Source organism: Vespa crabro, chromosome 16 (assembly GCF_910589235.1).
Source record: "Vespa crabro chromosome 16, iyVesCrab1.2, whole genome shotgun sequence".
NCBI classification, from domain to species: Eukaryota; Metazoa; Arthropoda; class Insecta; order Hymenoptera; family Vespidae; genus Vespa; species Vespa crabro.
In genome coordinates this window covers 3,658,946-3,685,609 of record NC_060970.1, presented here as the reverse complement: position 1 = coordinate 3,685,609, position 26,664 = coordinate 3,658,946, and the positions used below count along the sequence as shown (strand labels likewise).

At 28.1% G+C, this 26,664-nt stretch overlaps 5 protein-coding genes across 8 annotated transcripts; 3 read left to right on the top strand and 2 right to left on the bottom strand.

Annotated features, from left to right (window-relative positions):
- The first annotated feature begins 1,317 nt into the window (after nucleotides 1-1,317).
- Nucleotides 1,318-7,382, top strand: LOC124429792 (peptidoglycan recognition protein 3-like). Its single transcript, XM_046975449.1, has 9 exons — nucleotides 1,318-1,751; nucleotides 3,012-3,338; nucleotides 3,925-4,151; nucleotides 4,267-4,291; nucleotides 5,286-5,345; nucleotides 5,387-5,482; nucleotides 6,241-6,404; nucleotides 6,574-6,736; nucleotides 6,846-7,382. The coding sequence occupies exons 1-9, from the start codon at nucleotides 1,637-1,639 to the stop codon at nucleotides 7,028-7,030; spliced, it is 1,362 nt and encodes a 453-aa protein (XP_046831405.1). The 5' UTR covers nucleotides 1,318-1,636; the 3' UTR covers nucleotides 7,031-7,382.
- A 147-nt stretch (nucleotides 7,383-7,529) lies between these two features.
- LOC124429885 (zinc finger protein 184-like) lies at nucleotides 7,530-12,732 on the top strand. The gene is made up of 2 exons (XM_046975689.1): nucleotides 7,530-9,046; nucleotides 9,361-12,732. Exon 2 carries the CDS (start codon nucleotides 9,456-9,458, stop codon nucleotides 12,273-12,275), a length of 2,820 nt encoding a protein of 939 aa, XP_046831645.1. The 5' UTR covers nucleotides 7,530-9,046; nucleotides 9,361-9,455; the 3' UTR covers nucleotides 12,276-12,732.
- A 116-nt stretch (nucleotides 12,733-12,848) lies between these two features.
- LOC124429897 (peptidyl-prolyl cis-trans isomerase H) lies at nucleotides 12,849-14,346 on the top strand. Of its 2 annotated transcripts, none has more exons than XM_046975738.1 (2): nucleotides 12,849-13,013; nucleotides 13,610-14,346. In XM_046975738.1, exon 2 carries the CDS (start codon nucleotides 13,632-13,634, stop codon nucleotides 14,184-14,186), a length of 555 nt encoding a protein of 184 aa, XP_046831694.1. In that variant the 5' UTR covers nucleotides 12,849-13,013; nucleotides 13,610-13,631; the 3' UTR covers nucleotides 14,187-14,346. The 2 variants fall into 2 exon arrangements, with proteins under 2 accessions (XP_046831694.1, XP_046831692.1); XM_046975736.1 differs by lacking the exon at nucleotides 12,849-13,013 and adding an exon at nucleotides 13,020-13,509.
- Nucleotides 14,347-15,579: 1,233 nt separating this feature from the next.
- Nucleotides 15,580-19,543, bottom strand: LOC124429892 (tyrosine decarboxylase-like). 3 transcript variants are annotated; one of them, XM_046975721.1, is made up of 3 exons: nucleotides 19,074-19,543; nucleotides 18,165-18,380; nucleotides 15,580-17,518 (listed from the first exon to the last, which is right to left on the bottom strand). In XM_046975721.1, exons 2-3 carry the CDS (start codon nucleotides 18,363-18,365, stop codon nucleotides 16,055-16,057), a joined length of 1,665 nt encoding a protein of 554 aa, XP_046831677.1. In that variant the 5' UTR covers nucleotides 18,366-18,380; nucleotides 19,074-19,543; the 3' UTR covers nucleotides 15,580-16,054. The 3 variants fall into 3 exon arrangements, with proteins under 3 accessions (XP_046831677.1, XP_046831678.1, XP_046831676.1); XM_046975722.1 differs by having other exon boundaries at nucleotides 19,099-19,543; XM_046975720.1 differs by having other exon boundaries at nucleotides 19,204-19,541.
- A 1,589-nt stretch (nucleotides 19,544-21,132) lies between these two features.
- On the bottom strand, nucleotides 21,133-25,741 carry LOC124429890 (aromatic-L-amino-acid decarboxylase-like). Its single transcript, XM_046975716.1, has 13 exons — nucleotides 24,865-25,741; nucleotides 24,616-24,729; nucleotides 23,776-23,827; nucleotides 23,639-23,709; nucleotides 23,313-23,555; nucleotides 23,071-23,196; nucleotides 22,707-22,945; nucleotides 22,460-22,634; nucleotides 22,204-22,369; nucleotides 21,885-21,937; nucleotides 21,608-21,804; nucleotides 21,437-21,514; nucleotides 21,133-21,369 (listed from the first exon to the last, which is right to left on the bottom strand). Exons 1-13 carry the CDS (start codon nucleotides 25,063-25,065, stop codon nucleotides 21,231-21,233), a joined length of 1,854 nt encoding a protein of 617 aa, XP_046831672.1. The 5' UTR covers nucleotides 25,066-25,741; the 3' UTR covers nucleotides 21,133-21,230.
- Nucleotides 25,742-26,664: the final 923 nt, after the last annotated feature.

Genomic DNA, 26,664 nt, shown 5'->3' with positions numbered 1-26,664 from the left:
TCAATTGTTATTTATAATGTTATCGACTAATATTTTATATTTCTCTTTTGTCGTTCGTATGATTGAAAAAAGCAAAAAAAAAAAATAATAATAATAATAATAAATAAATAAACAAAATAAAATGAAAACAAATAAACAATAAAAAAAAGGAAGAAGAAAAGTTATCACGCATTGACATTAATTTAACGTAAGGTCGTAGTTATACGTATAAGAGAGAGAGAGAGAGAGAGAGAGAATCGATATTGTTTTCGATTTCGATTGAATCGATATTGTTTGTGGATTGATAATTGTTTTCTTCAGTAATCATCTTATTCTAAGAAAAGACTTAAAGATTATGTGTACAATTATGATGTTAGTACTTACATGTTCACTCACAAATAATATAGTAATGTTATGTCATATAAAGAAAGAAAGAGACAGACATAGAGAGAGAGAGAGAGAGAGAGAGAGACATACACAAATTATCGCGTCGTCATTTGCCTTCTCACATTCGTATGGAATAATTCCATGTGTGTGTGTGTGTGTGTGTGTGTGTGTGTTTTTTTTGTATCAAGGAAAAATAAAATCTTTCATTCATTGTTATTAAAAAGAGATAAGCTAAATGAAAATCGTACATCATGACATGATTATTTTCTTACAGTTAACTTTATAATAAATTTTTTAATATAAATAATTCATTATTATGCGTTCTCTTTCTCTCTCTCTCTTTTTCTCTCTCTCTTTTTCTTTCCCTTTCTCTCTCTGTTTCTTTTATGTAATATTTTCTTTCTTGTTTTGCTCATTCATAAACAATTATTTCTTGAATTATTTACTACGTAATTTAATCCTTATATCGTAAGGGAGTAGAAAGAAGAAGGAAAAAAGGAAAAAAGATTGAAAAATTGAAAAAGAAAACTTCACATGAACTTATACGTGTTATCACGATTAGAACGTATTATCTCATTGTATACGTTCATTAGAAAATATTTTTATATTAAACACACATCACGCGATAATCGTTTTTATCGTATATTATCGTATTAAATCAATTGATTTTCTTTACACAATTTTGTAGAATACATACATACACACATATATATATATAAATAATATATATATATATATATATATATATAAAAATATTATAAAAATTTATCGTATTTACTTAATCCGTCATTATTAGTCATAAACTTGATATTTTACTTTGGTTTGGTAATCGTTTGTTTAATAAATAAATAAATATATATATATATATATGTATATTCTAATCAAATATAATAGATATCGTATCTTCTTCGTTTCTTTGATCTTTTCTATTCTTCATTATTTCAATCTCGATCGTTCTTACAATCGATTAAGAGTTCCACCGTATACGGTTATCTCGTCAAATACAATATCGATCGTTGAGCGTTATATATTAACTGACTTGATTTCTTCGTTTTCTGCCAATTGAGAAAATCAATGATTGAAAGTGAAGTGGGAGGCGGGAGGGACAGGGTTAAAGGACCTATCATCATTAGGTGTTACATTCCGAGGGACTTCCCAGCTGTCGTACGATTTCTCGTTTAAAAGGGGAACGCTGTTCAGCTATGCCCATTCAGTTTCATCATTTTCACCAAACTACGACGACTACGTTGACCTTCGTGGATTTTTAACGATGACAAGGATCATCCTTATTTTCAACATTATTCTCATTATTTTTCAATTCAAAAATGATTTGATCCTTGGCTCGCCTATAACCGAGACTATGATGAATCGTCTCAACGTTACCGGTAAGACATTCGAATTTTAATCATTTCAATCGATAATAATAATCTATTGATCGTTAGATCGTTTCATAGTTTTTTGTTTCGTCTTCTTCTTCTTCTTTTGTTTTTCTTTCTTTTTCAACAAAATGAATTCAATTCGAGAAGTTAATCGAAAAAAAAAAAGAAAAAGAAGTGTCATTGGCAGTCTGTTCAGTTTATATTACGTAGCTTATTTACAACCAAGTTGTTTCTATCTTTTTTATTTTTTTTTTTTTTTCTTGTCTGAAGTTAATCAATTCCATCGATTTAAAAATTAATGTATGTTACAAAAAAAAAAAAAAAAAAAAAAGAAAAAAATAGACAACGTCGTTTACAATGCGCCATATTGATTGTATTTCATTATTATTCGATGGTGATCGAAAGATTCCTCTTTTTTTTCCTTTTTTCTTTTTTTTTCTTTTTTTTTTTTTTTTTCTTGAGGCGAACGAACAATTTAAAATTGTTATCAATTCGCAATTTATAATGTGTATTGTATATAATTTGTTATTAACATTTTTGAAATTGTGAACGAAAACGTATCTTCGAAATGTACGAATTTAAATATCGATCGCGCATCGATCTACTTGTTTTTCTTTTCTTTTCTTTTTTCTTTTTTTTTTTTCGATATATGATATATGAAATAATTGTTCTATATCGATTTTTTGCGTCAAATACAAACGGGATGGATGATATAAAATTGATTCAAGTTAATTGCATGAGAGTCGTATTAATACGATCGTGACGATCGTATTTTGATTGTAGTTTAAAAACGGAGGAAAAAAAAAAAGAAAAATAAAGAAAATGTTTACATGTATAGGAAAAAAAAAAAAAATGTTTATATGTATAGGAAAAAAAAAAAAAAATATGCCGTTATATAAAGAATTTCTTTAGGTGAATCACACAGACGCTATTCGAACGTTTCCTTTCTTTTCTTCGTTTTTTTTCCTTTGTCTGTTTCTCTTTTGTAATTTTGTATTTTTCTTTTCCCCCTCCCCCTCCACCACCCCCTCCCCTTACCCTTCTTATAGACATTTCGTGTGATCGAAGCTAAATATGTACTTGATCGATCTCGTTGAAGTATAAAAACTCGTTGAATATTTTATCGATGATGAATTTTCCTTCTTAAGAAAAAGAAGAAAAAAAAAAAAGAGAGAAAAAAGAAAAAATATATATATATATATATATATATATATATATATATATATATAAGTGTATCTTATACGTCAAATGTGTTGTCCAAGACAGGTTGTCCAAGGATTGTAACTAGAGAGGAATGGAAAGCACGTAAACCTTTGGGCGAGCAACAAATCGAACGTACACCAACGCCATACGTAGTTATTCATCATGGTGGAATACGTCAATATTGTTACGATCAAGAAACATGTAGCAAAATAGTAAGATCTTATCAGAGATTACATATCGATGATCATGGTTGGTTCGATCTTGGTTATAATTTTGTAATTGGCGAGGATGGTAATATTTACGAGGGCCGTGGATGGAATAAAGTTGGTGCACACGCGCCCGGATATAATTTTCAAAGTATCGGCATTTGCATTATAGGTGATTTTATGGGTAAGTTTTTTTCTTTGCTTTTCTTTTTTCTTTTTTTTCTTTTTTTTTTTTCTTAAGTTGAAAGAAGAAAAAAAAAAGAAGGAAGATCACAAATAAATAAATTCGTTAGCTTCTTTATTATTGGGGTGAGTGGGAGGAAGAGAGGGAGAGCAGTGAGAGGGGGAATGTAATTGACATAACTCGTAATTGACATTGCATATATATATATACGTACGTACGTATGTATGTATGTGTGTATAAGTGTATTTACGTATAATGCTTCCTCTTCCGAGTATTGACGTCGTTTTATTATAACTGAATAACATACATACATACATACATACATACATACATACATACATTCATATATATATATATATGTGTACATATATGTGGATTATGTATCATATGATTATGGATATATATGTATATGTGGATTAGTCTTCTTGGAGTGAATCCCCTCGAAGTTATTTTCTTATGCATTTAAAAAAAGAAATAATCTTATTCTACGAGTTTGTTTGTTTGTTTGTACTTTTTTTTTTTTTTTATCTTTTTTATTTTTTTATTATTATTATTATTTGATATTTAATATTCGATATCTTTATAGATTTTCTACCAAATGCCTTGGCTCTTCGTGCTTTAAATTCTCTAATCTCATGCGGCGTCTTTCTTGGAAAGATACATCATGATTACAATGTTATTGGACATAGACAAGCGCGTAATACGCTTTGTCCAGGAGATACGTTTTACAAATACGTCATGACGTTTCCTCATTGGACATCTCAGCCTATACCTGAAAAAGTACAAACTACAACTACGGATGCACCGTCGAAGGTACCAAATGGAAACGACCTGAATAATAATGATAAATAAATCTGATTATAATATTTAATATAAATTATACTCATAGATATTTTAGATAGATATTTAGTTTTATTTAATATAATAGGCTGCAAAAGAATCGTACTACTATCGTTCGATGCAATATATATATATATATATATATATATATATATATATATATATATATATATATATATATATATATATCATCGTATAGTAAAAATATTATATAACCGTTGCTACCTCTTTTATTATTATTATTATTATTATTATTATTTTATTTTATTCTTTTTTAGTTTTTCTTTTTTTTATTTTTTTTTTATTTTATTTTTGTTTTTTATATATATATATATATACGATAATCCTTTACGCTTCCTCCTTTTGGACGCTTCGAACGTTGTACATGAATAGTTACAAAAACGAAATCACCATGTTTCGAATAAATTTCATATTTATGATATAAATTATTTTTATAAATCATTCCCATAATATTATCGACTTTTAATATAAAACTTTTACCATTAGCGTATAATTTTTAGACACAAAATAATTCATATGAATATGTATATATATATATATATATATATATATATGTCTTTTTTTTTTCCTCCGAGTCTATTGGAATACAAAAGAAAAAAAAGAAAGAAAGAAAAAAGGAAAGATAGATCCAAAATTATTTCAAATCATATAAACAATTTGTTTTGCGTAATATCACTGATTTAATTTACTCGTTCTTGATGATATATATATACATATATGTATATATATATATATATATATATATATATATATATATATATATATACACGTTTACGAGAACGAGTATTTACCATTTTGTGTATCTGATGGAATTTATAACGAAAAAAAAAAAAGTCAAATAAATATTGATACGTTTGCAATAATAATAGATTAATACAGTATCAATTGGGAATACCCATATCTCAAAGAGAATATAATATATTCCATATATACATATATATATATATATATATATTTTTTACTTATATGCAAATAAAAAAAAACCCATGAATGCGCGCGCATATACACGCATATATGGTTTTGACCGGTTTTATACGACAGACGGCGTACCAATACAAACGAATAATTTCATATGCTTGATATTAGTATCTATGTGCAAAGGTCATGGACACGAATGTATGTGTTCAACGACGGAGAAGACGATCAGTATATATCAACGATCATCAAGTAGTGTTATAGTGTCTAAGAAGTAATCATAATGGTACGAGCGACGTTTCTATTTATTGCAACGTGCATCACAATTTGCCATCCAGCGGAAATTGCAAATTCTGCTGCAACTTCTGGTAACAATTCTCTCTCTCTCTCTCTCTCTCTCTCTCTCTCTCTCTGTCTCTGTCTTTTTTTTTCTCTCTTATGTCCCTCGACCAGTTTTTAAATTCGTTCAATTACGAAATATATCTTTGAAATAGACGTAGAGATAGATTTAAAGAGAGACCTTGAAAAGACTCGTATCTCGATGTGTTATATATATGCACGTAATACTTCAAAGAAATTGTTTTTTCATTTGATCATAAAAGAAAAAAAAAGGAGAGAGAGAGAGAGAAAAAGAACAAGAAAAAATTATAAAATATCAATAATAATCATTAGCAATTCGACAAAAATAATTGATATAATCGATTCGTACGACGAGACAAAAGTCTTGATAAATATGAAAAAGCAAATAATTGTATATCCCCATTAATGTAGTTAACCATGTGAAAATATATAATTGGGTGGGGATAATTTTATCGGCCGTTATAGTAGTACGGTAATTATGTCATGACGTCAGCTTTGACATTAGAGATTAGATCGGAAAAAAAAGAAAAAAGAGAAAAAAAAAAAGAAAAAACAGAAAAAAAAGGAAAAAAAAAAGAAAACAAAAAAATGATTTTATACGTTACAACGTTATTTCGTTGATGACATTATCCGCGTATCTTGTCACGTTCAATTTTTATCGCAGACAAACGAAATTACGTTGACCTATCTCGATCGTTCGATCATTCGTTCGTTTGTTCGATCGTTCGAAGATCTGTTAATCTGATATCTGCATAATTATTTTTAGAAATACCTAACATCATTTCAAGACAACAATGGGGAGCTAGATCACCAAAAACCACTACACGTCCTCTTAGAATAAATCCACCACCGTACGTTATTATTCATCATTCGGATACTGTTAGTTGTAACACTCAAGCTATTTGTCAGGCTAGAGTGAGAAGTTTTCAGGTGACTTTTTATGATATATTCTTTTTCTTTTCTTTTCTTTTCTTTTCTTTTCTTTTCTTTTCTGTACTTTTCCGTACATTTTTTTTTCCACAAACCAAAATGTTCGATAAAATTTCATGATGAAATTATTCGTTTGAATAATTAAAACCATTGCACATTATATTCGTAGAATTATCATATGGACACGAAAAAATGGAACGACATAGGCTACAATTTTTTGGTCGGTGAAGATGGTAATGTTTACGAAGGTCTTGGCTGGGGCAAACATGGCTCTCATTCAATCCCATATAATTCCAAGAGTATTGGTATTTGCATCATTGGTAATTTTACTAGTAAGTAATATTAGCGATGTAAACGTGTTTTCTTTCATAATACTTACGTTTTTCCTTTTTTTTCTTTTCTACAACTCAAAACATTTTATTTGCGTCTATTTGCGTACAGATACCACACCAAATCCAGCGAGCATTCGGACAACGAAGAATTTGATAGCTTATGGTGTAGCTAACAACAAAATCAAATCCGATTATAAGCTTCTTGGCCATCGACAAACCGCTCAAACCGATTGTCCTGGAAATTCATTATACAATATGATTAAAACATGGAATAATTGGAGCGATATGCCATGAGAAATATAATCGTTATGCGATTCAATTTATTTACGAGGTATAACGTTATATCGTTATAAAATTGACAATTATTGTTATATCGTCTCAATAATCATTTTGATTTGTTTTCAATTAACAATATAAATAGATACGTACAAATTTGACATTCTTACGAATATTTTCGTTTGTTGTATCGTAAAGAAAGAATTTTGAAAGGATTCATAATATAATTGTTTGCTTATATAGTTATCGTGGGTGAATCTTTTGTAATTTGTAATGCGTAATATTTACGTTGTAACTTCATTTTTTTTTTTATGATATACACAAAGACAAATGTATATCTACAAAAATATAAAATTTTCTCAATGATTTACAATACGCTTATTGATCAAAGTAATTTTCGTTTAGATTGTATCCTTCTATATCGTATGTTTACGATCATTCGATTAGATCTATTAAAACGGGACATCTCTCACAGTAAATAATAAAAAGAGAGGGAATTCACCGTACTTATTATAAGAGGAAAAATCAAGCTTGACAGACGTTAATTTATGGGTATATCATTATTTATAGATGTCTTACTAATTAGGGATCTATCATTGATGTCTCGTTAAAACGATTGTACCGCATACCAATATCACGATTTTTTTCGATGGATTGGATCGATAATGCCGGTAATAATAGATTTCTGTTTTACCAACTGTATATGAATGTCGATGTTAACAAATGAATGTTCTTGTTTACTGGCCGAGTAAGAACGTTGATAATTGTAAATTTCTCTTTGACCGACCGAGTAAGAATTTTGATATTAGCAGATTCCTATTGTACCGATCGGTTTAAAATGATGATGATAATAATGTATTCCTGTTTTACCGACCAGTTTAGAAAGTTAGTAATGATCGGTATGGTTACAAAAAAAAACTGAATCAGGATATGTTTAAATCTATCCAACTAATCAGGGAAACAATCAATCCCCAGGATTATGTTCATGCTCATGAAAGATGAACTAAAGAATATTTATTTAGATATGATTCATGTTTCTCTCCCTATATTATCACGATTTTTCAGGACAAAGTTTTTCTTTTCATAGGATTGTCGAATGCTCTATAATAGTGATTAAGACACTAAACAAAGAAAAGGATATATACCGAAGTGGCCGTCACAAATTGTGACTCAAGGGGATAATTATTAGAGTATTGAGTTATTTTCAAAGATTCATCAAAATCTTTCGAGAATAGATATATTCATTATATTTTAATTTTACCACGTTGTCAATCAAAATGCTCTTATGCTTTGGGAATTAGAATTTTCGATAGCTCATGTCAAACCCGGGAACACGGATTTTAGAATAGACTCACTAGTTATTCTAACACTTGTATATTAATTAATTACTAATTAATTTCTAATTAATTAGCATTGCAGAAACAACATTCCTTGCTTACATTTATAGTTCACATTTTGTCCGTAGCTATGTCTCTGAAGTCTCACGCTTTCAACGGAAGGTGATAAACAGTCTTAATGTAATTTCTTATCGAAAGATAAAACATGATTTTAGATATGCAAACATATCAGTATAAATATTAATATATATATATATTTTTAAATTATAATATATATATATATATGTATATACATATATATATATATTAATTCTTATTTTTTGTGAATAAATTTTTGTAAATTGCACGTAAAACTTATCTATTGAGTAACATATTTATGTTGTAGATATTTTGTTTTTCTTTTTTAATTTGACGCTTATTATGAATTATATTCATTTTAATATAAAAAAAAAAGTACAACATTTATATATATATATATATACATGTATATATATATATATATGTATATAGAATAATCTGAAAATAATCGTGTTTCTGTTAATTGAAATTAATTTAGAAATGAATTATATGATATTTCATATTTACCGCGTAAAATCTTATCTCTTGGTAACAATGTAGCAAACGCAGATAACTTCAGATAGATCATGTTATATACTACTATGGAAGTAACCTTGTTATACGTTGAAATTTTGGATAAGTGTGTAAATTATTATGAATTATTAAATATTATGTAAAAATTATAACTCTATAATTTAGTGTTATTTTAACAATTGTTATTTGTTTAAAAGAGTATTTTTATTTTCAATAATATATTACTCATTCATACATTTAACATTTAACCATATCAAGTATATATTGTCAGAAGGGGGAAAAGGAAATAAGTATTTTAATAGATAAATTAATATAAAATAATGAAGAATCGATCTAATAATGTGAAATGGAAATAACTTTTTTTGCGACAGTATACGTGAAATTTATTGAGACACTGATTTTCAATGATTACATTGACAGGACCTAACTTAACAGGAGTAAGGTGAAACTAGGTTCATTGGGAAGATCTTTAAATATAAATCAATTCATATGAGCGGGTAAAATAATTCTACATTATGGAAGCTCATGAAAATGAACAATATGTTACATTTCCACTTTCTGGAGTACATGATAATATTCAAGAAAATATAATATCACACGAAGAGATATGTGAACCTGTTGATGATTGTGTACTACAAGATGGTTTAAATGAAGTTCCTGTTAATGATGTTAATACTGATATTCAAGAAGCTCATGTTGCTGTCGAAATTTTACCTGATAGATCGGATGAGGAAGATGAAAATCGTAGCGTTTATCCTATATATATCAAACAGGAGGAACAACAACAATATACTTCTGGCGATGATGAATCAATGGCTGTTGAAGCACTTCGTCAATTAGGTGGCATGTATCCATGTTTTGAAAATAAAAAAGTCAGTTGTCCTAATTGTGCTAATTTGTTCACACAAATTGAATTTACCAAACATCAGGGTACGTGTAATATAAGTAAGTTATCATGTCCAACATGTGGAGAAACATTTGAAAGGAAAATGGATTTAAATAATCATATGGTTTGTCATCAAGTTGATCGACCACATGCATGTAGAACATGCGGTAATTTGTTTCGTTCTAAAAGCAGTCTTCAATCGCATATGTTACAAGTTCATCAGATAGAAAGACCTCATAAGTGTACCATTTGTGGTGCAGACTTTCAAAGACCATCTAGCTTATCAAATCATATGAAAATACATACTTATGTAGCTGGACGTGCTATAATGCAATCAAGAGGAAATAATCAATTATCACAGTCTGTGGATACATTTAGAAAATGGTCTGAAAATAATACGTCTGAATCACAAAATGTACCTGTTCCATCTTCGACAGTTCAAACTGTACAAAATTATAACGCTTGTCAAGTTCATTGGGCTGTTCCTGCTTATACTTTTCAAAATGAACAATCGTCTACTGTCAATACAATTTCTAATCATGATGAAAAAATAGATACACTGCATGAATTTAATGTATTACCTAATGGTGAAGTAACACAATTTGAATATACACAACAAAATAATATGAATAATCAAATCAATCAACAATACAGTTTATCCCTTAATACATTTAATAATTCAGACAGTATGGTCAAAGTTGAGGCACTTACATATAATAATGACAGTAGAAGAAATTATGTGGATATGGGGACAGATGTTAATAAACAGCATACATGTAGTCATTGTGGTATTAGTTTTTCAAGAGCAATAGCATTGGTATCACATGAAAAGATTCATACATCTAAAAACTGGATGCCCATTGAATGTGAATATTGTGATAAACAGTTTCAAGATGCAAATCATTTGGCAACTCATCAAACTACTTGCACAAAAAAAATTATGCAGAATAATATAGATCAAGGTGTTTCAAATAGTAAATGGGGAAAACATGCTTGCTCTGAATGCGGAAAGAAATTTACAACTAAACAGAAAATGTTTAGGCATCAATGGATACATAGAAAGAAAACTCATTGTTGTGAAGTTTGTGGAACACAATTTGAAAAACAAAATCAATTAGATAAGCATAGATTGTCGGCCCATCCTGGTGATTCACCATTTACCTGTACGGAATGTGGAAAAAGTTTTGTATCACGTCAAGGTCTTTGGGAACATGGTAGAACTCATGCAGGAAGTCCAGCACATTTTCATTGTGATACTTGCTCAAAAACTTTCTCCTCGCGACAAGGATATTTAATTCATCATCGTACTCATACAGGTGAAAGACCATATGGTTGTAAATTTTGTTGGAAAGCATTTAGAGATGGTGGTACATTAAGAAAACACGAACGAATTCATACAGGAGAAAGACCACACGTATGTCCTTTATGCTCTAGAGCTTTTAATCAGAAAGTTGTTCTTCGTGAACACGTTCGATGGGTTCATGCTGCAGGAAAAAATGAAACTGAAGTTACAGGACCACCTTATCCTTGTCCTTTATGCGGTGCTTTAAATCAAGATCGTGATGAATTGTGCGCCCATATTGTTAAACATTCGGATCAAATGATAGCCGAAGCAAAAGCAAAAACAAATAATAATGCTCCTAAATCACGACCTACGAGAAAAAAAACTAAAGCATCTATCGGAGAAGGTACGCAGGAGAAACAAAATCTAGATAATAATGAAATTTCAAGATTAGAGCAAAATAAAGCATTATTATCTATAACAGAAGCAATGGATAAAACAGAGTGTCAACAAATTGTAAATGATAAACAAAATAATACTTATCTCGTGGTTACTGCTGAAAGACATAATGAAAACTTAATTGCTATATCGGAGCTTAAACACAATAATGTAAGATTAATATTAGATGACAAACAAAATGAAAATGTGAATATAACACAGAATGATCATGATCGTGCAGATTCGTATTTAATTACTATGAATAAACAAAATGACACTACACATATTTTACCAGATAATAATGCTCTTCGTGCTATAACTACAACCAGAAACGATGAAGTTGATACAATGCATTTAATACAATCCTCTAAACAAAGTAATACTTTACATTTATTATCAAAACCAAATGAGTCACTTCCCGTTCTGACAATAAGTAATAATCCAGAAGATCATGAAAATTATTCTAGTCAAATAGCGCAGATAGGAAGTACCGATCTACCTATGGATATGGCTACACATGATACATCTAGAGAAGATCAGGCAATAAAAAGTCACAATGGGAATAGGCAGGAATCATTATTACACGAAGGAGTTTCTCAAGGAACAGTTATACAAATTGTTCATTATCAACAAGATAGTGATGATGGAGAAGAACTAGTTTGTGGTATATGTGGGGAAGATTTTACAGATAAAAACATATTAATGGAACATGTTAAAATTCATATATAATTAAAAAAATATTTTAATTTTAAAAGAAAAGATGGGAATTATTTGTTATTATAATTATTATGTCAAATTGGGAATCATCATGAATAATATAATACTGCATAGTAATAGGCTCTGCACTGTTTTTCTATGAGCTTTAAAAAAAAATGCACTGTTTTAATTAATTGAGATAAAGATTGATTTTACATTTATAAAAAAAAAAGATTATATATATTATAAAGGATTAATTCCAAGTAACACACACACACACACACACAAATATATATATATATATATATATATATATATATATATATTAAAATTAATATATGTATATATTAAAAGTACCTTAGTTTTTTCATCATATATGATTTACCATTGGTAAAAATAACACGAGTGTAAATAAAGACTTATTAAAGGCATTTATAATGTACAGCATGACAAAGACAAAAATAAAATTGCCTTTTATTTTATATAATAATTAAGCAGTTATTTTTAATACCACATTTGTTATATCATATATTTGGAAAAAATTTATATTATTCGAAAAGTACAAATTCAAATTTGACGGTACTTGTTTGAATTGGATACATATTCAAGTCACGTGACTTGACGGATCAAAGTAAAACAAAATGTCCGCGCATAGATATATATTAACACGTTCGAGATAACGAGAGAATCAATAATTTGTAATTAAGTGAATTTAATGGAATTATTTTCATCGTCACTTATCAAGACTCATATTATGTATTTCTGATAAAGGTGAGTTCAAAATGTCACGAAATAATTTATTATATTATGTGATATATTATAACCAATTAAGATCATGATTATTTTGTTAACTTCGTCACAAAATATATTCGTTTACAGCGGATATGTTTATACAAGAATTTATTTATAATTATTAGATCCACGATATATTAATTACTCGTAATTTTTAGTTTTAAACAGAATATATTTATTTTTCGAACTTATTATTTGAGGTTAGTTTTACTTTTATACGTATGTTATGTATTTCGGAAGTTTGATATTGAACCAGTTAGTATCATAGGCACGTTGTTGTTTCTCCGAGTATAACGTAAAATTTACTATCATAAACGTTACTATCGTTAATTAAACATATGAGAGCGTGATCGAAGCATCATATTTAATAGGACTATAGAAAGAATATTTTGTTTTAACATAAGGAATCTGTACGGTGTGATACAAGGCACACCAAATTGTAGAACTAGAATTTGAGGTTAGGATCATTTAAGAGGTAAAACATTTGTGATTATTAACAAATTTATTTACTTTATTCTTAATATAATTTCAAATGTAAGAACTCTTGACGTTTATCAAATTAATTGTATGTACAGTATATTTTCTCGAGATATAAATATGCCTACTTGGAATCAGATTCAAGCTCAACTGCGCAATCCAAATAATCCAGTAGTATTTTTTGATGTATCTGTGGGTACAACAGAAATTGGTCGTATGATTTTTGAGCTTTTTGAAGATGTATGTCCAAAGACTTCAGAAAACTTTCGACAATTTTGTACCGGAGAGTATAGAAAGGATGGCGTACCATTAGGATTCAAAGGTGCTATATTTCACAGAGTAATTAAAGACTTCATGATACAAGGAGGAGATTTTGTAAATGGTGATGGTACAGGAGTAATTAGTATCTATGGTGGTGGAACTTTTCCTGATGAAAACTTTACATTGAAACATGACTCGCCAGGATTACTTTCCATGGCAAATAGTGGAAAAGATACTAATGGTTGCCAATTTTTTATTACATGCGCTAAGTGTAATTTTCTAGACGGAAAGCATGTGGTTTTTGGAAGAGTGATAGATGGTTTATTGGTCATGAGAAAAGTAGAAAATGTTCCTACTGGACCAAATAATAAACCAAAGATACCTGTAACGATATCTCAATGTGGTCAGATGTAAAGTGAACTTTTTTATTATTTATAAAGACTGTTGTCCATAACAGATTTAATATTATCAAAAAAAAAAACAAAAAAGAAAAGAAAACATTTTACTATCTAAAGGATACATAACTGAAAATATATTTTAATACAATTTATACAAATTGTATCATTGACTTCAATCTGTATCCTTATTATCACCCTTAATACTACTAAACTATATTTCACATATTGCCTATAGCTATTCTGTAATATCCAATTTCTATAAATTGTTAATTATGATCTACTTATTAGATTAGTTTAAATAATCTTTAAGATTATAACTAACTTAAATTACATTATGAATTTTATAATTTATTTTAAAATACAACTATCTTTCTTACAGGTTGTAAGAACTTACAACTAACTTTTTACAGGTTATAATGCACAATATAGGATTAAATAAATTGATAAAAGAATAAACATTACGTAGTGAAAAATGTTTTTATTTTGTCTTCTGTACATGCTATATATTCATATTATTGTATGATATGTAAATTATAATTGTGCAAACAAAGTATTTATGCGAACTGCTTTTTCAGTTCAATTATATAATAAATCAGGCATTTTATCATTTATTATTAATTCATAATAATAGAAGTGAAACTCAGGGTATTTTTAAATATCGTTGCAAATAATACTTTTATTGAATCTTTTAATCCTATATTAATAAATTATTTTAAATGGTAATAAAATATGGATATTTATTAACTAGAATATTCGTCTTTCTTATTGTTATTATTTAGATTCGCAATCGACGCAATAAATTATTTGAATAATAATTAAAATATTAAAAATAATAAATGCTCGTTTTGTAACATACATATAAATATGTTTGACTCCTTAATAAGTAATTTACATTCATACTGTCAACTAACACATTCTTATAGCTTTTTATATTTGATATATTTCTTACCACTTATATAAAATTTATTAAATAAAGTCAATTATGTGTGTATGTGCGCGCGCGTGTGTGTATGTGTATGTGTGTATACATACATACATATATATGCATATATACTACTACTACTACACTATCGCGATTCTTGCATACAATGGCAGTCGTTAATTGCCTGTTTATACACATCATTATTCAACATTCATACATATATATATATATATATGTATATATATATATATATATATATATATATATATATATATATATATATATATATATAATCGTCATTGTATATAACTCAAATAGGTTGATATTCTTAACTATTACATGAATGTTACAATTTTAAATCGATATATACATATCGATATATAAATCGATATATATATATATATGCATATACATACATAGGGTGCATTTAAGAAGTTCCAGGTACGAAACAAGGAATAAATTCGTGACTTTTTTTTAGGCACCATAATCTTCAAATATAAACTATTTGTTTTACATAGGAAATTAAAACTAAGTTCGTACATACAAACTACGAGAATGTACATACATACATTACATAATAATACAAGCAGATAGGTTATGTTAATTCGATATTATCAATATATGCATATTCCATAATTACAAATGTTAGAATATTATCGCATTAAATATGTAACTGTTTTTTTTTTCTGTTTTTATTTAAGTTTACGAAGAAATATCAAGTTTAATTTATTCCTTATATAAGAAAATTGATATTCGAACACTCATATGTTTACATTTTTCAATACTCTTATTAGATTTTGATCATAAACATATCAGTCTAATCTTAATCGTTGAAAATTTCTAGGACACACTTTTTAAATCTCATATTCCTGATGATATTTTAGCTCTCGAAAATTATTTAAAGCTCACGGTAAGGATAACAATTGATCTCTTTTCTTAGGAACCGTGAGCTCTGGTGCGGTCTACCTGCTATTACAGAAGACATCTTCTTCAATGGTATCAACTTCTTGTGCTTGATCATCTACAACCATAATAGGTGTTGCACCATCATGAAGACTTGATTTAGATTTAGATCTTTTGTAAACATCTCTGGTGACACTTCTGGTGAAGCTGAATTTTCGTACAAGTTTCTTATCCAACGCAGCAGGACTCTTAGGACCTTTAGCTCTGAATTCATCTTCTGTACCTTGATAGTGTGCCAATAAGACTTCTGTTGCATGTTCTTCAATAACTTCAATGGCATAGTCAATGTCTTCTTCTGTTGCACTCTCTCTTGTGACACAAAATCTCAAGGTATACTTACTCATTACTCTAGCAGGAATCATATGTAATCTTCCGGATGCATTGATATTCGCCAAGAGTTCCTGATTAATTTCATCAGATTCTTTCAAACGAAAACACACCAGACCAGCACGTACATCATTCACAATTTCAAATCTTCTATCTTTCTTCATTAGAGCTTCGAATCTTCTTGCTAATCTGATATGATTTCTTATATATTTTTGTAGCCCAGTGATACCATAAGTCCTCATGACAAACCAGAGTTTCAAAGCTCTGAATCTTCTACTCAATGGTATACCCCAATGACGATAATCAATGGATTCCCCTGATCTAGCATGTTGAAGATAAAGAGGATCCACGACCAAAGCAGAAGTTAATTTAACTCTATCTCGTACCCATAAACAGGAACAATCAAAGCTAACCAATAACCATTTATTAGGATTTGTATTGAAGGAATCAGCATGTTCGATTCCAGCCATGAAAGGTCTCATTTCTGGACAGATAAAAGAATTACCGGCGTAAGCACCATCCACGTGTAACCAAATACTAGGATAGAGCTTACAAACCGGTCCAATTTCAACGAGATTATCAAAAGAACATGATCCAGTTGTACCTAATGTTGTGGATACAAAGAAGGGTACCAAACCATTAGCTACATCTTCTTTAATCGCTGATTCTAGTCTTTTACCACGAAGAGAAGCTTTATCATCCGGTTGGAGTACTCTTAATTTAACCAAACTGATCATTGCTGCTTTCTCCACGCATGAATGAGCTTCAGTTGAGCAATAAGCAACCAATCTTGGCAAGAAAGCAGAATCTTCGGTATCTGGTTCCTGTTCCTTCAATAATCTGATAGCTTGAGTTCGTGCTGCTAGCATTGTCACTAAAATGCACTCTGATGCAGAACCTTGAATAACTCCACCACCTTTAGAAGTCTTCTCTTCGGATAGAAATTCTCTTGGTAGGTCAATAGCTTTTGCATACCAATCTAAAACAATAGTTTCCAATTCTGTACAAGCAGGACTAGCAGCCCAAGAAAAACCAATGCAACCTATTGCATCTGATAACATGTCTGCTAAGATCGATGGGAAGGAATTGCCTGACGGAAAATAAGCATGAAATCTTGGATGTTGCCAATGTGTGATCTGTAAAAAAAAAAAAATATATATATATATATATATATATATGTATGCATTTTATTTTTTGAAATTAATATCTTTCTTAACATATATTCTAAAGCTAACTACATAGTTAACGTTACGGTTATATATAGTTAGCAAGTTATGGTTATAAGTTTCCAGGTAATTTTTTAAAATCGATTTTCACGTCGTCTCGACCATCATCGGAAGCAATCATGCGTTATATAGACTTTTAATCTTGTTTTTATACATACACACACACATACACATATACACACGTATTAGCGGGTGTTATTTTTCTATTTTATTTTACGTTTTATTTTTCCCTACACATTATAATACTTGAACGAACTATATGGTGTATGTGTGTGTTTGTATTTGAAACGCAGTTTGGATCACTTCAGTGAACATAAAAAACATCCATTAAAGCGGATGTAACTTTATTTTAGATAACACTTTTGTCAAAGTTTTTGATATTTACGTACGTATGTACGTACGCACGCACGCATGCACGCATGCATGTATATTTATGTTCTTGTATATTATATACATATATATATATATATATATATATATATATATATATATATAAATTATAATTAGAATACGGATAATCGATCGATCAAATTTATCAGATAAAATCGATACTTACTCCAGGCATTATTTTTCCATCGATATCTTTCATAATAGCATCCCATGATTCGGGTTTTGCTGGTGCTTCGTTTGGTAAGAGGGGTCGCAGGTATCCTGGATCCACATTTGCAGTCACTCTTTTACCTTCTAAAGTACGTAAATACTCGGATATATATTCCACCATCTCCTTGCCGCGTACTTGAAACTCGTCGATGTTCATGATAAAATCCAATTACTGGAATGCATTTTTTTTAATATTCTGAATTATAACAAATCAGAAGTTTTTTCTTTTTCTTTTTTTTTTTTCTTTTTTGTGTGTGTGTGTGTATGCGTGTACATATAAAGAAAGTGCTATACTTTTGATTAGGCACGATTTCAAGAAACGTGTCTTATTTATACTTTTCTATCAGCAATTGCGTATATCTTATATACCAAGCGTTAATTCGTACAAAAAAAATCGGGCTTTTTTTTCTCCCTTTGGAAAAAGAAATATTTAATAAATAATAAACGTTTATTATTTATTATTTGTTAATTATACACGCACACGCACACGCACACGCACACGCACATATATAAATGTATATATAATATTAAAAAAATCAGAAATAATACAAATTTTATATTAATCGTTATTTTATATGAAAGAATTCTTTTTTTAGAAACAGAAAAAGGAATATTAAATTGTTTATAATTTGCAAATCATTATTATTATTATTATTTTTTTTTTTTTTGTTTTGTTTTTACTAACACATTTTCTTTTATATTATGTTAAAAATCAACGATAGTATAAAATTTGTACTAATTTTTATTTTGTACAAAAGAATTTTTTTTTTTTTTCTTTTTTTTTTTTTTTTTAAATAAGGAAAAAATTTTTAACCGTTCACTATTTTTAATTTATAAATTAATTTGTTATTAATAATTCACTCACGCGTTTTATGTATTTATATACGTACAAATATATAATGTTAACAATCAGAAAATTTGTTTCTTTTTTTTAATTGTATCGGTTCTTTTTTTTTCTTTTTAAATATTTTCGGAAAAATTTTTAAGAAACTCACAATAACTCGTTAACGTAGAACTTTGAAAGACCGATCGTTCTAATCAATGTAACTTGCGTCGAACTCGATGAGAAACTGTAGCATCAGCCAAAGCGCCGGTCACTTTTATCCGCACCATCACTTTTACACTGCCCTTCTTCTTCTTCTTCTCCTCTTCCTCACTTTTGCTTCGCTTATGGTTGGGTATATAGGCTCGGGAAAATTACATTTCTGTGTTCGTTTGCGTCACTACTGGGATTCGTTGCGTCCCAGGAAACACAAGATTAGCCTTTGTGGTGACGGTTTCTTTTTGATAAGAGATATATTCTTAAGGAAATTTTCAGCATTTCTCTCTGAGAAATTTTATTTACGTGTATTGTGGGTTTTTTTCTTATGGAATTTACCTCAACAATATATCTCAAAGTTTCATTATTATTATTATTATTATTATTATTATTATTATTATTATTATTATTATTATTATTATTATTATTATTATTATTATTACATGTCTGAGAAGAACGATTAGAAATGATATCATTCGTTTGTTTTGGGAAAATTTTTAATCCGGAAGTAACTTCATTAAAATTTCGCATACTTATTTATTATTTCTTTAAAAAAAATGTTTTTAAAATAAGACAGCGTATATGCAGAATTCATTTCTTTATTATAGTATTATTTTTATCATAAAATTTATGCAAATGACGGTATATATCTCAAAAGGTTAAGCGTTTCTCCTACGTTTAATAATATAACTTTTTACTACAGGGAAATTTGGTAGAGTAATGATTAAAAAAGAACTTTGACATTTTTCTCAGAGACGAGTTATATGTTATTTTCTTGAAATGACAGAAACAAAAAAGGAATACTTATCTTATGTATTTTTAATAATTAAACACAAAGAAAAAGAAAGTTATTAGTAATTAATTCAAAAACGTTATCTAAAATAATTAATATTTAAATAAGTAACATATATAAAACATTATTGTTATTATTTCTTCGAAATCAAGTATTTTTTAAATAAACAAAAATGAAAAATAAATATAAATGCATATGAAATAAGATATAATATACATATATACATATATATATATATATATATATATATATATATATATATATATATATATATATGTGCGTGTATCAATGGTGGTTGATAGTATCATGATGGGGTCGGTGCTTGAATAAACGAGCATATAGTCTCGATATTGCACGGAGAGTAAATTCAACCCCCCACCCTTAACGCGCTTTCCGTTGTTTATAAATAGATATTTACTCTTCACCTACATTTACAACACCCTGTAGAAACGGTGACAGGTCACCGCTCAATCTTTGTAATATATAAACACAGACAAGGCAGACTCCATTTTCTCGACATCACCTTCACGCATGGTATCCTCGCGTTCGAAGTTTTTCAATTGGATTTCCAACGAGCTAGTACTGTAACTGTACAAATGAAATCGTATTTCTATTCCTAAAGTTATTCTATAGTCTTTCTTTTTGCTTTTTCTTTCTTTTTTTTCTTTTTTTTATTTTTGTTTTCAAACAGACTTATACGAAAGTCGATCAAACGATTTATTAGCAACACATAGAGGAAAGTTAACGATGGAAATTCATTTCTCAATGACAAAAGTTAATCATAGTTTGAATCCAAAGTCGGTTTGTTGTTTAAAACTTCATAAAATGCTAATGATATTTACATTTGTTTAGCATACAATGGTATAAAGCCAATAGAAAAGAGAACGTATGAATGAATCAATAATGTTATTTACTTTTTAGGAAAGAAAAAAATAGGTAATTGAATTAGTTAATCGTAGACATAAGAATTTTTTTTTCTTTTTTTTTCCTTTTTTTTTTTTTTTTAATCCATTGAGAAACAATTTTTGCATTTGTATTATAGGTGGCAGTATTGATGTATTCGAACGAACAGAAATTTAACGATAATTGAACTATTTTTCTCTTCGGTGTCATTATTTATATTTCGAAATACAGGGAATCTTAAAAGAAATTGTTTTTACAGGATTTTCTAATCATGATAGTTCTAATTATTACGTTCTACCGTTCGGTGATCTTCCACGAGATGGTGAAGCTGTTGGTGATGGTTCTGGGCTACATCCATTACTACTACCGCGTCTGCTTCCAGTACCACTTGCTTTCAATCTTACCATTGTATCCAAATGCCGAAATCTGAAGGATCCAAGAATTCATTAGAATTAATTAACATTTATTATTATAATACGTTATTATTTTATACCTTAATGATAATTCATTTGTATCATTTCCATCTCTTGAATTCATCAGATATGCTAATGGCCAAGATATCCACGAATGTCTAAGATTGTATAAAAATAATATTATTATATGACCTTGGGAAAACACGTCAAAAAAATATATAAGAATGTTTATATAATATGTTTGCATTTACGTTGCAGTGTTTGTGTTTGTTCCAATACCGCCGATTGTTGCTTGAGTATCAAGCTTTGCTCCAGTTCTGTTTGGTGTTTTGGTAAAGCCAGGTTGTATAGCTGGATCAGAAACCATGCGAACGAAAAAAGATCGTCTTTGTTCCAATGTAGCTTTCCTTTTCTTCTCGCGAATATCAGCTAACTCGTCCATCACGTCCTACAAAATTTCATTTTCAAATTATTTCAAGATAAAAACTATATAATTATTTTATATATCATTTCATTTAAATTTTGTACCTTAGATTCTAATAATTCTGCCAAGTAGTCTGTTATAATGGACCAAGCTAGATCTATAATAGAAGATTATTTATGTACTGTTTCTATTTTTTTTTTTTTTTATTTTTAGAATAATTTGCTTAGAAATAACTTGAAATAAGGACTCTGTATATGTTTCGAAAAATTCTAGATCTTCCTTGAGTAATCTCGTTCTATTTCTTAATTTTATGTAAATTCTTTATTACAATGACATGTCATTCCGTATATTAAGATTTTCTTTAGAAATTATTTACAATTTAATCCAATTTTATTAATCAAGAATCTTGATTTTTTAACTTACCAACATCACGAGCGGATGCATTTGGTGCAGCAAGAGCAAAACGAATCGTATAACGTTGATTTACACGAGCTGGTACCATGTGTATCTTTCCTGAATCATTAATGGTACTTAGAAGTTTTTGATTAAGTTTATCAGAACCTTTTGCTCGGAAACATACCAGACCTAACTGTTAAAAATAAAATTGAAATCAACTTAAAAGAATTTCTTTTAATTTAGAAAAGATACATATGTTAATGATGAGAAAAATATTTCTAACCACAACATCATTGCAGATTTCAAATCTTGAATCCTTCCTCACCAAAGCTTCGAATCTCTTTGCAAGTTGGCAATGATTTCGAATGTACGATTGTAATCCAGATATTCCATAGTTTCTCATAACAAACCATAATTTTAATGAACGAAATCGTCTACTTAATGGTATACTCCAGTGTCTAAAAATGAATTATTATGAAAATAATAATTAGATTTAAAGGAATATCGTAAAATCAAATCAATTAGATTACCTGTAATCTATTGCAGTATCAGCGTGTGTATGTTGAAGATAAAGTGGATCAACGACTAGGGCACTTGTTAATTTGAATCTATCTTTTACCCATAGACAAGAACAATCAAAGTTAGTTAATAAAAATTTATTTGTGTTTGTATTAAATGAATCTGCATATTCAATGCCAGCCATCAAATATTTTAATTCTGGACAGATAAAAGCATTCCCTGCATATGCTGCATCTACATGTAACCAAATCTATAAACGAAATATTTATTAATCGGACAATTGTTTGAAACAATTATTAATATTTATTAATATATTCAAAAATCAATCTATTAATGTAAACGAATATAATAATGTATAATTAATAAATTACTTACTCCAGGATATTTTTTGCAGATTGGACCAATTTCCTTTAAATTATCAAAGGAACAACAAGCAGTTGTGCCAAGGGTTGTAGAAACAAAAAAGGGTACGAAACCTTCTGCAGTATCAGCTTCGATAGCCTGAAATATTTTTTGTTAATATTATTCAAAGGAACAAACGTGAGTATAATTTTTTTTTTTTTTTTTTTTTCCTATATAAATGATAAATTATAATTGATATCATTGTTATAAAATACCTGTCTTAAAGTTTCGCCACGAAGTACACTTTTCTCATCAGGTTCTAGAATTCTTAATTTAACGAAGGAAATCATAGCATCTTTTTCAACGGAACTATGACTTTCTCGACTACAATAAGCCATTAATTTTCCTAACAATGCAGTTTCATCCAAATGTGTATGAGCTGATGATTCTTTTAATCTAGCAATAGCTTGAGCTCTTGCAGCTAACATGCATACCAAAATACATTCCGATGCAGAACCCTTAAGATTTCATATTCATTTTTTTAAATGTTTTTATATAATAATATTGATATAAATGTTTTACATATTAAACATTGCTTTACCTGTATGACACCTCCACCTTTGCTACTTTCGTTAAAGTATAGAAAATCTTTTGGCAAACCAATGGCCTTACCTTGAATTTCAATATAAAATTATTATATTTGAAATTTATTGTATAATGATATTAATTAATACTTACCGAACCAATCACAAACTATTGTTTCTAGCTCTGTGCAAGCTGGACTGGCAGCCTAAAACAAATCAGTATATGATAATAATAATAATAATATATATATATATATATACTTATGTGCACTCGCGCGCGCATACACACGCACATGTAAATATATATATAATATAATATAATATAATATAATTTTTATATAATAATAATAATATTACAATAATTATTGTAATATTATTGTTATTATATAAAAAATTATTATTATTTTCTTGAACAATTTTTAAAGATTTATAATAATTATTAAGAATGATATTATTATGAATAATCATTATTACTTCAAAAATTTTCATTAGATAATTATAGTTAATTAAGTTAATTATTATTAATTTAAGAATTATCATTAGATAATATAAATAAACCGAGTTAATTAACTAATAATTAATAATATATGATAATTAATAATAATATTAACTCTCAGAATGTTTATAATATTATTATTAAAAATAATAGATTAGTTTCTATTTTATAATATTTTTTAATTTCTAGAAAGAAATTATTTTTTAACTATATATATATATATATATAACTAAAAATGAGGAAATTTTATAAAACATTCTTCATCATCTAATATCTGACATGTCAAATCACAAAGTATACTATATATATATAAGAACTATCATACTATAGCAAATAATAATTTCCTTCTTCTGACAACTACGATCGATTGATCATTTCTACCCTACAGCTATAGATTATTAACAGGAAATTCATTTTCGTTTCCTTATCAATTTAATAATGTGAAATTTGATTTATATTTTTTAGAATTAAAAATTTTATTGATTGATAATGACTGACCCAAGAAAAACCAATACATCCAATCGCATCAGAAAGCATATCACCAAGAATCGATGGGAAAGAATTTCCAGCTGGGAAATATGCATGAAATCTTGGATGTTGCCAGTGTGTGATCTAAAACACACATATGGATACAAATCATTTTTCTATTTTTATCAATTTTCATAACAGAGTTTTTTTTTCTTTGATTTTTTTTTCTTTTTTTTTTTTTTTTTTTTATTTTATATATATAAAATATAATACACTCACTCCTGGCATGATTTTAGATTCAACATCTTTCATGATATCTTCCCATGCTTCAGGTTGTTGGGGTGCTTCAGAAGGTAATAATGGTCTCAAGTATCCAGGACCAACATCTGGTGTTACTCTTCGATTATGAATATTACTCATAAATTCGCATATATATTCCACCATTTCTTTTCCACGAATTCGAAATTCTTCGATGTCCATTTTGTACGGATCCTTTGATTAAATTCAAAAAAAAAAAAAAGGAAATCTATGATAATCGAGAAAACGTTCAAAGAGATTTTTGTTTATTTGTTTGTTAAATGTATCACTTCTTTTTTTTTTTTTTTTTTTTTTTTTAAACAAATTTTGACGTTGAAGGATACATTGTCTTAACGCACAGACACATATAAACACAAACACACATGTGATTAATATAGATCACTTTGATTTTAAAATCACTCGGTGGATAATAAAATTTTTCAAATTATTTTTGTATTTAACTTAAGACCGGCGGTCTTTTTTCTTGCATAGAAAAAGTTAGCACAGAACTTTGTAGATATATAGATAAATAGATAGATAGATTGATAGACAGGAGCAGATAGAGAAATATGAGAGTTTACGATGAAACGAGGAACGATCGAATAATACGAACTTTCGCAGATCATCTTGGTCGTATATATAAGCGCGAGAGGGGTGCGAAAATTTCTCGTTATCTACCGCGAGAGTCCTGCGCAATCGCGAAGGACTTTCTTTCAATGAACTTTATCGTAGATTTTTACAGGAACGTCCGATAAATTTGAAAAATCGTTTTATTTACTGCTACGTCATTTTTATTGAAGTAACGATAATTATTCTTGTTGGATATAAGGGTATAAAATTGATAAAAATGATTTATATCTTGAATAATTATTCATAGGAATAATGTTGAAATATTATTAATTATTATAAACGATGAAAATTATTGAAGTAATAATAATTATTATGAAATATGATAATTTATAATATAAAAAAATTATGGAGGAGTAATAATAATTATTCCTAATAATAATGTAGGTAACTTTAAATTTTATAATATTATTTATCTTATATCTAATTCATTGTTATAATCTTGATTTATCGTTTTTTTCTTTTTTTTTTTTTTTTTTTTAAATCAAAATGATTGTCATAAAGAAAATTATATAAAAATTATCTTATAGAATAATATTTGGATATATCGTGCCAATATAGAATAATGGCACGATGGTTACGAATCATTTTAGAATCCTTCCAATTCGTATGTTCTTCATATTTTACATCCTTCGACGTTATCACTACCCTTAATTTCGTTATCTCTCAAGAACGTTTGTAATTTCCTTTAAGAGGAAATCGATATTTAAATCCGTTTTCATAAGAATAAATGAGAATCGTTTTTAGAAGGATATCTTAAAATTTTCTTCACTTTGCATATTCCATCTGAATATTCATCTATATTAATTAATATTTATTATAATAATATCAACGTATTTAAAAACGATCTAGATTAATTAATTAATTAATCTTTATTTCTTGTTATAATTATTTCGATAATAATATCAAAAGATTTAAAAATTATTTAGATTAATCAATTAATATTTCTATTTGATCATAATTATTTGGATTAAGAAAAAAAATAATAATAATAATTATTATTATTATTATAATAATCGGGAGAGAAAAGAAAATCGAGCAGAAAATATTTTTCTTGGTTTCTCTTCTTCAATGCTAAATGTAAGGGAAAATTGTCGAATATCGAAAAAGAAGAAGAAGAAGAAGAAGAAGAAGGCCACTTGGAATAAATTGCTT

Excerpts from the sequence above, each read along its gene's own strand:
- LOC124429792 (XM_046975449.1), top strand. The coding sequence starts at position 1,637 with ATGACAAGGATCATCCTTATTTTCAACATTATTCTCATTATTTTTCAA. Across the intron at positions 4,292-5,285 it reads AAAAGAATCGTACTACTATC|TATCTATGTGCAAAGGTCAT; the intron begins GTTCGATGCAAT and ends GCTTGATATTAG. Across the intron at positions 5,483-6,240 it reads AAATTCTGCTGCAACTTCTG|AAATACCTAACATCATTTCA; the intron begins GTAACAATTCTC and ends AATTATTTTTAG.
- LOC124429885 (XM_046975689.1), top strand. The coding sequence starts at position 9,456 with ATGGAAGCTCATGAAAATGAACAATATGTTACATTTCCACTTTCTGGA.
- LOC124429897 (XM_046975738.1), top strand. The coding sequence starts at position 13,632 with ATGCCTACTTGGAATCAGATTCAAGCTCAACTGCGCAATCCAAATAAT.
- LOC124429892 (XM_046975721.1), bottom strand. The coding sequence starts at position 18,365 with ATGAACATCGACGAGTTTCAAGTACGCGGCAAGGAGATGGTGGAATAT. Across the intron at positions 17,519-18,164 it reads ATGGAAAAATAATGCCTGGA|ATCACACATTGGCAACATCC; the intron begins GTAAGTATCGAT and ends TTTTTTTTACAG.
- LOC124429890 (XM_046975716.1), bottom strand. The coding sequence starts at position 25,065 with ATGGACATCGAAGAATTTCGAATTCGTGGAAAAGAAATGGTGGAATAT. Across the intron at positions 24,730-24,864 it reads AATCTAAAATCATGCCAGGA|ATCACACACTGGCAACATCC; the intron begins GTGAGTGTATTA and ends TGTGTGTTTTAG. Across the intron at positions 23,556-23,638 it reads AAGGTGGAGGTGTCATACAG|GGTTCTGCATCGGAATGTAT; the intron begins GTAAAGCAATGT and ends TGAAATCTTAAG.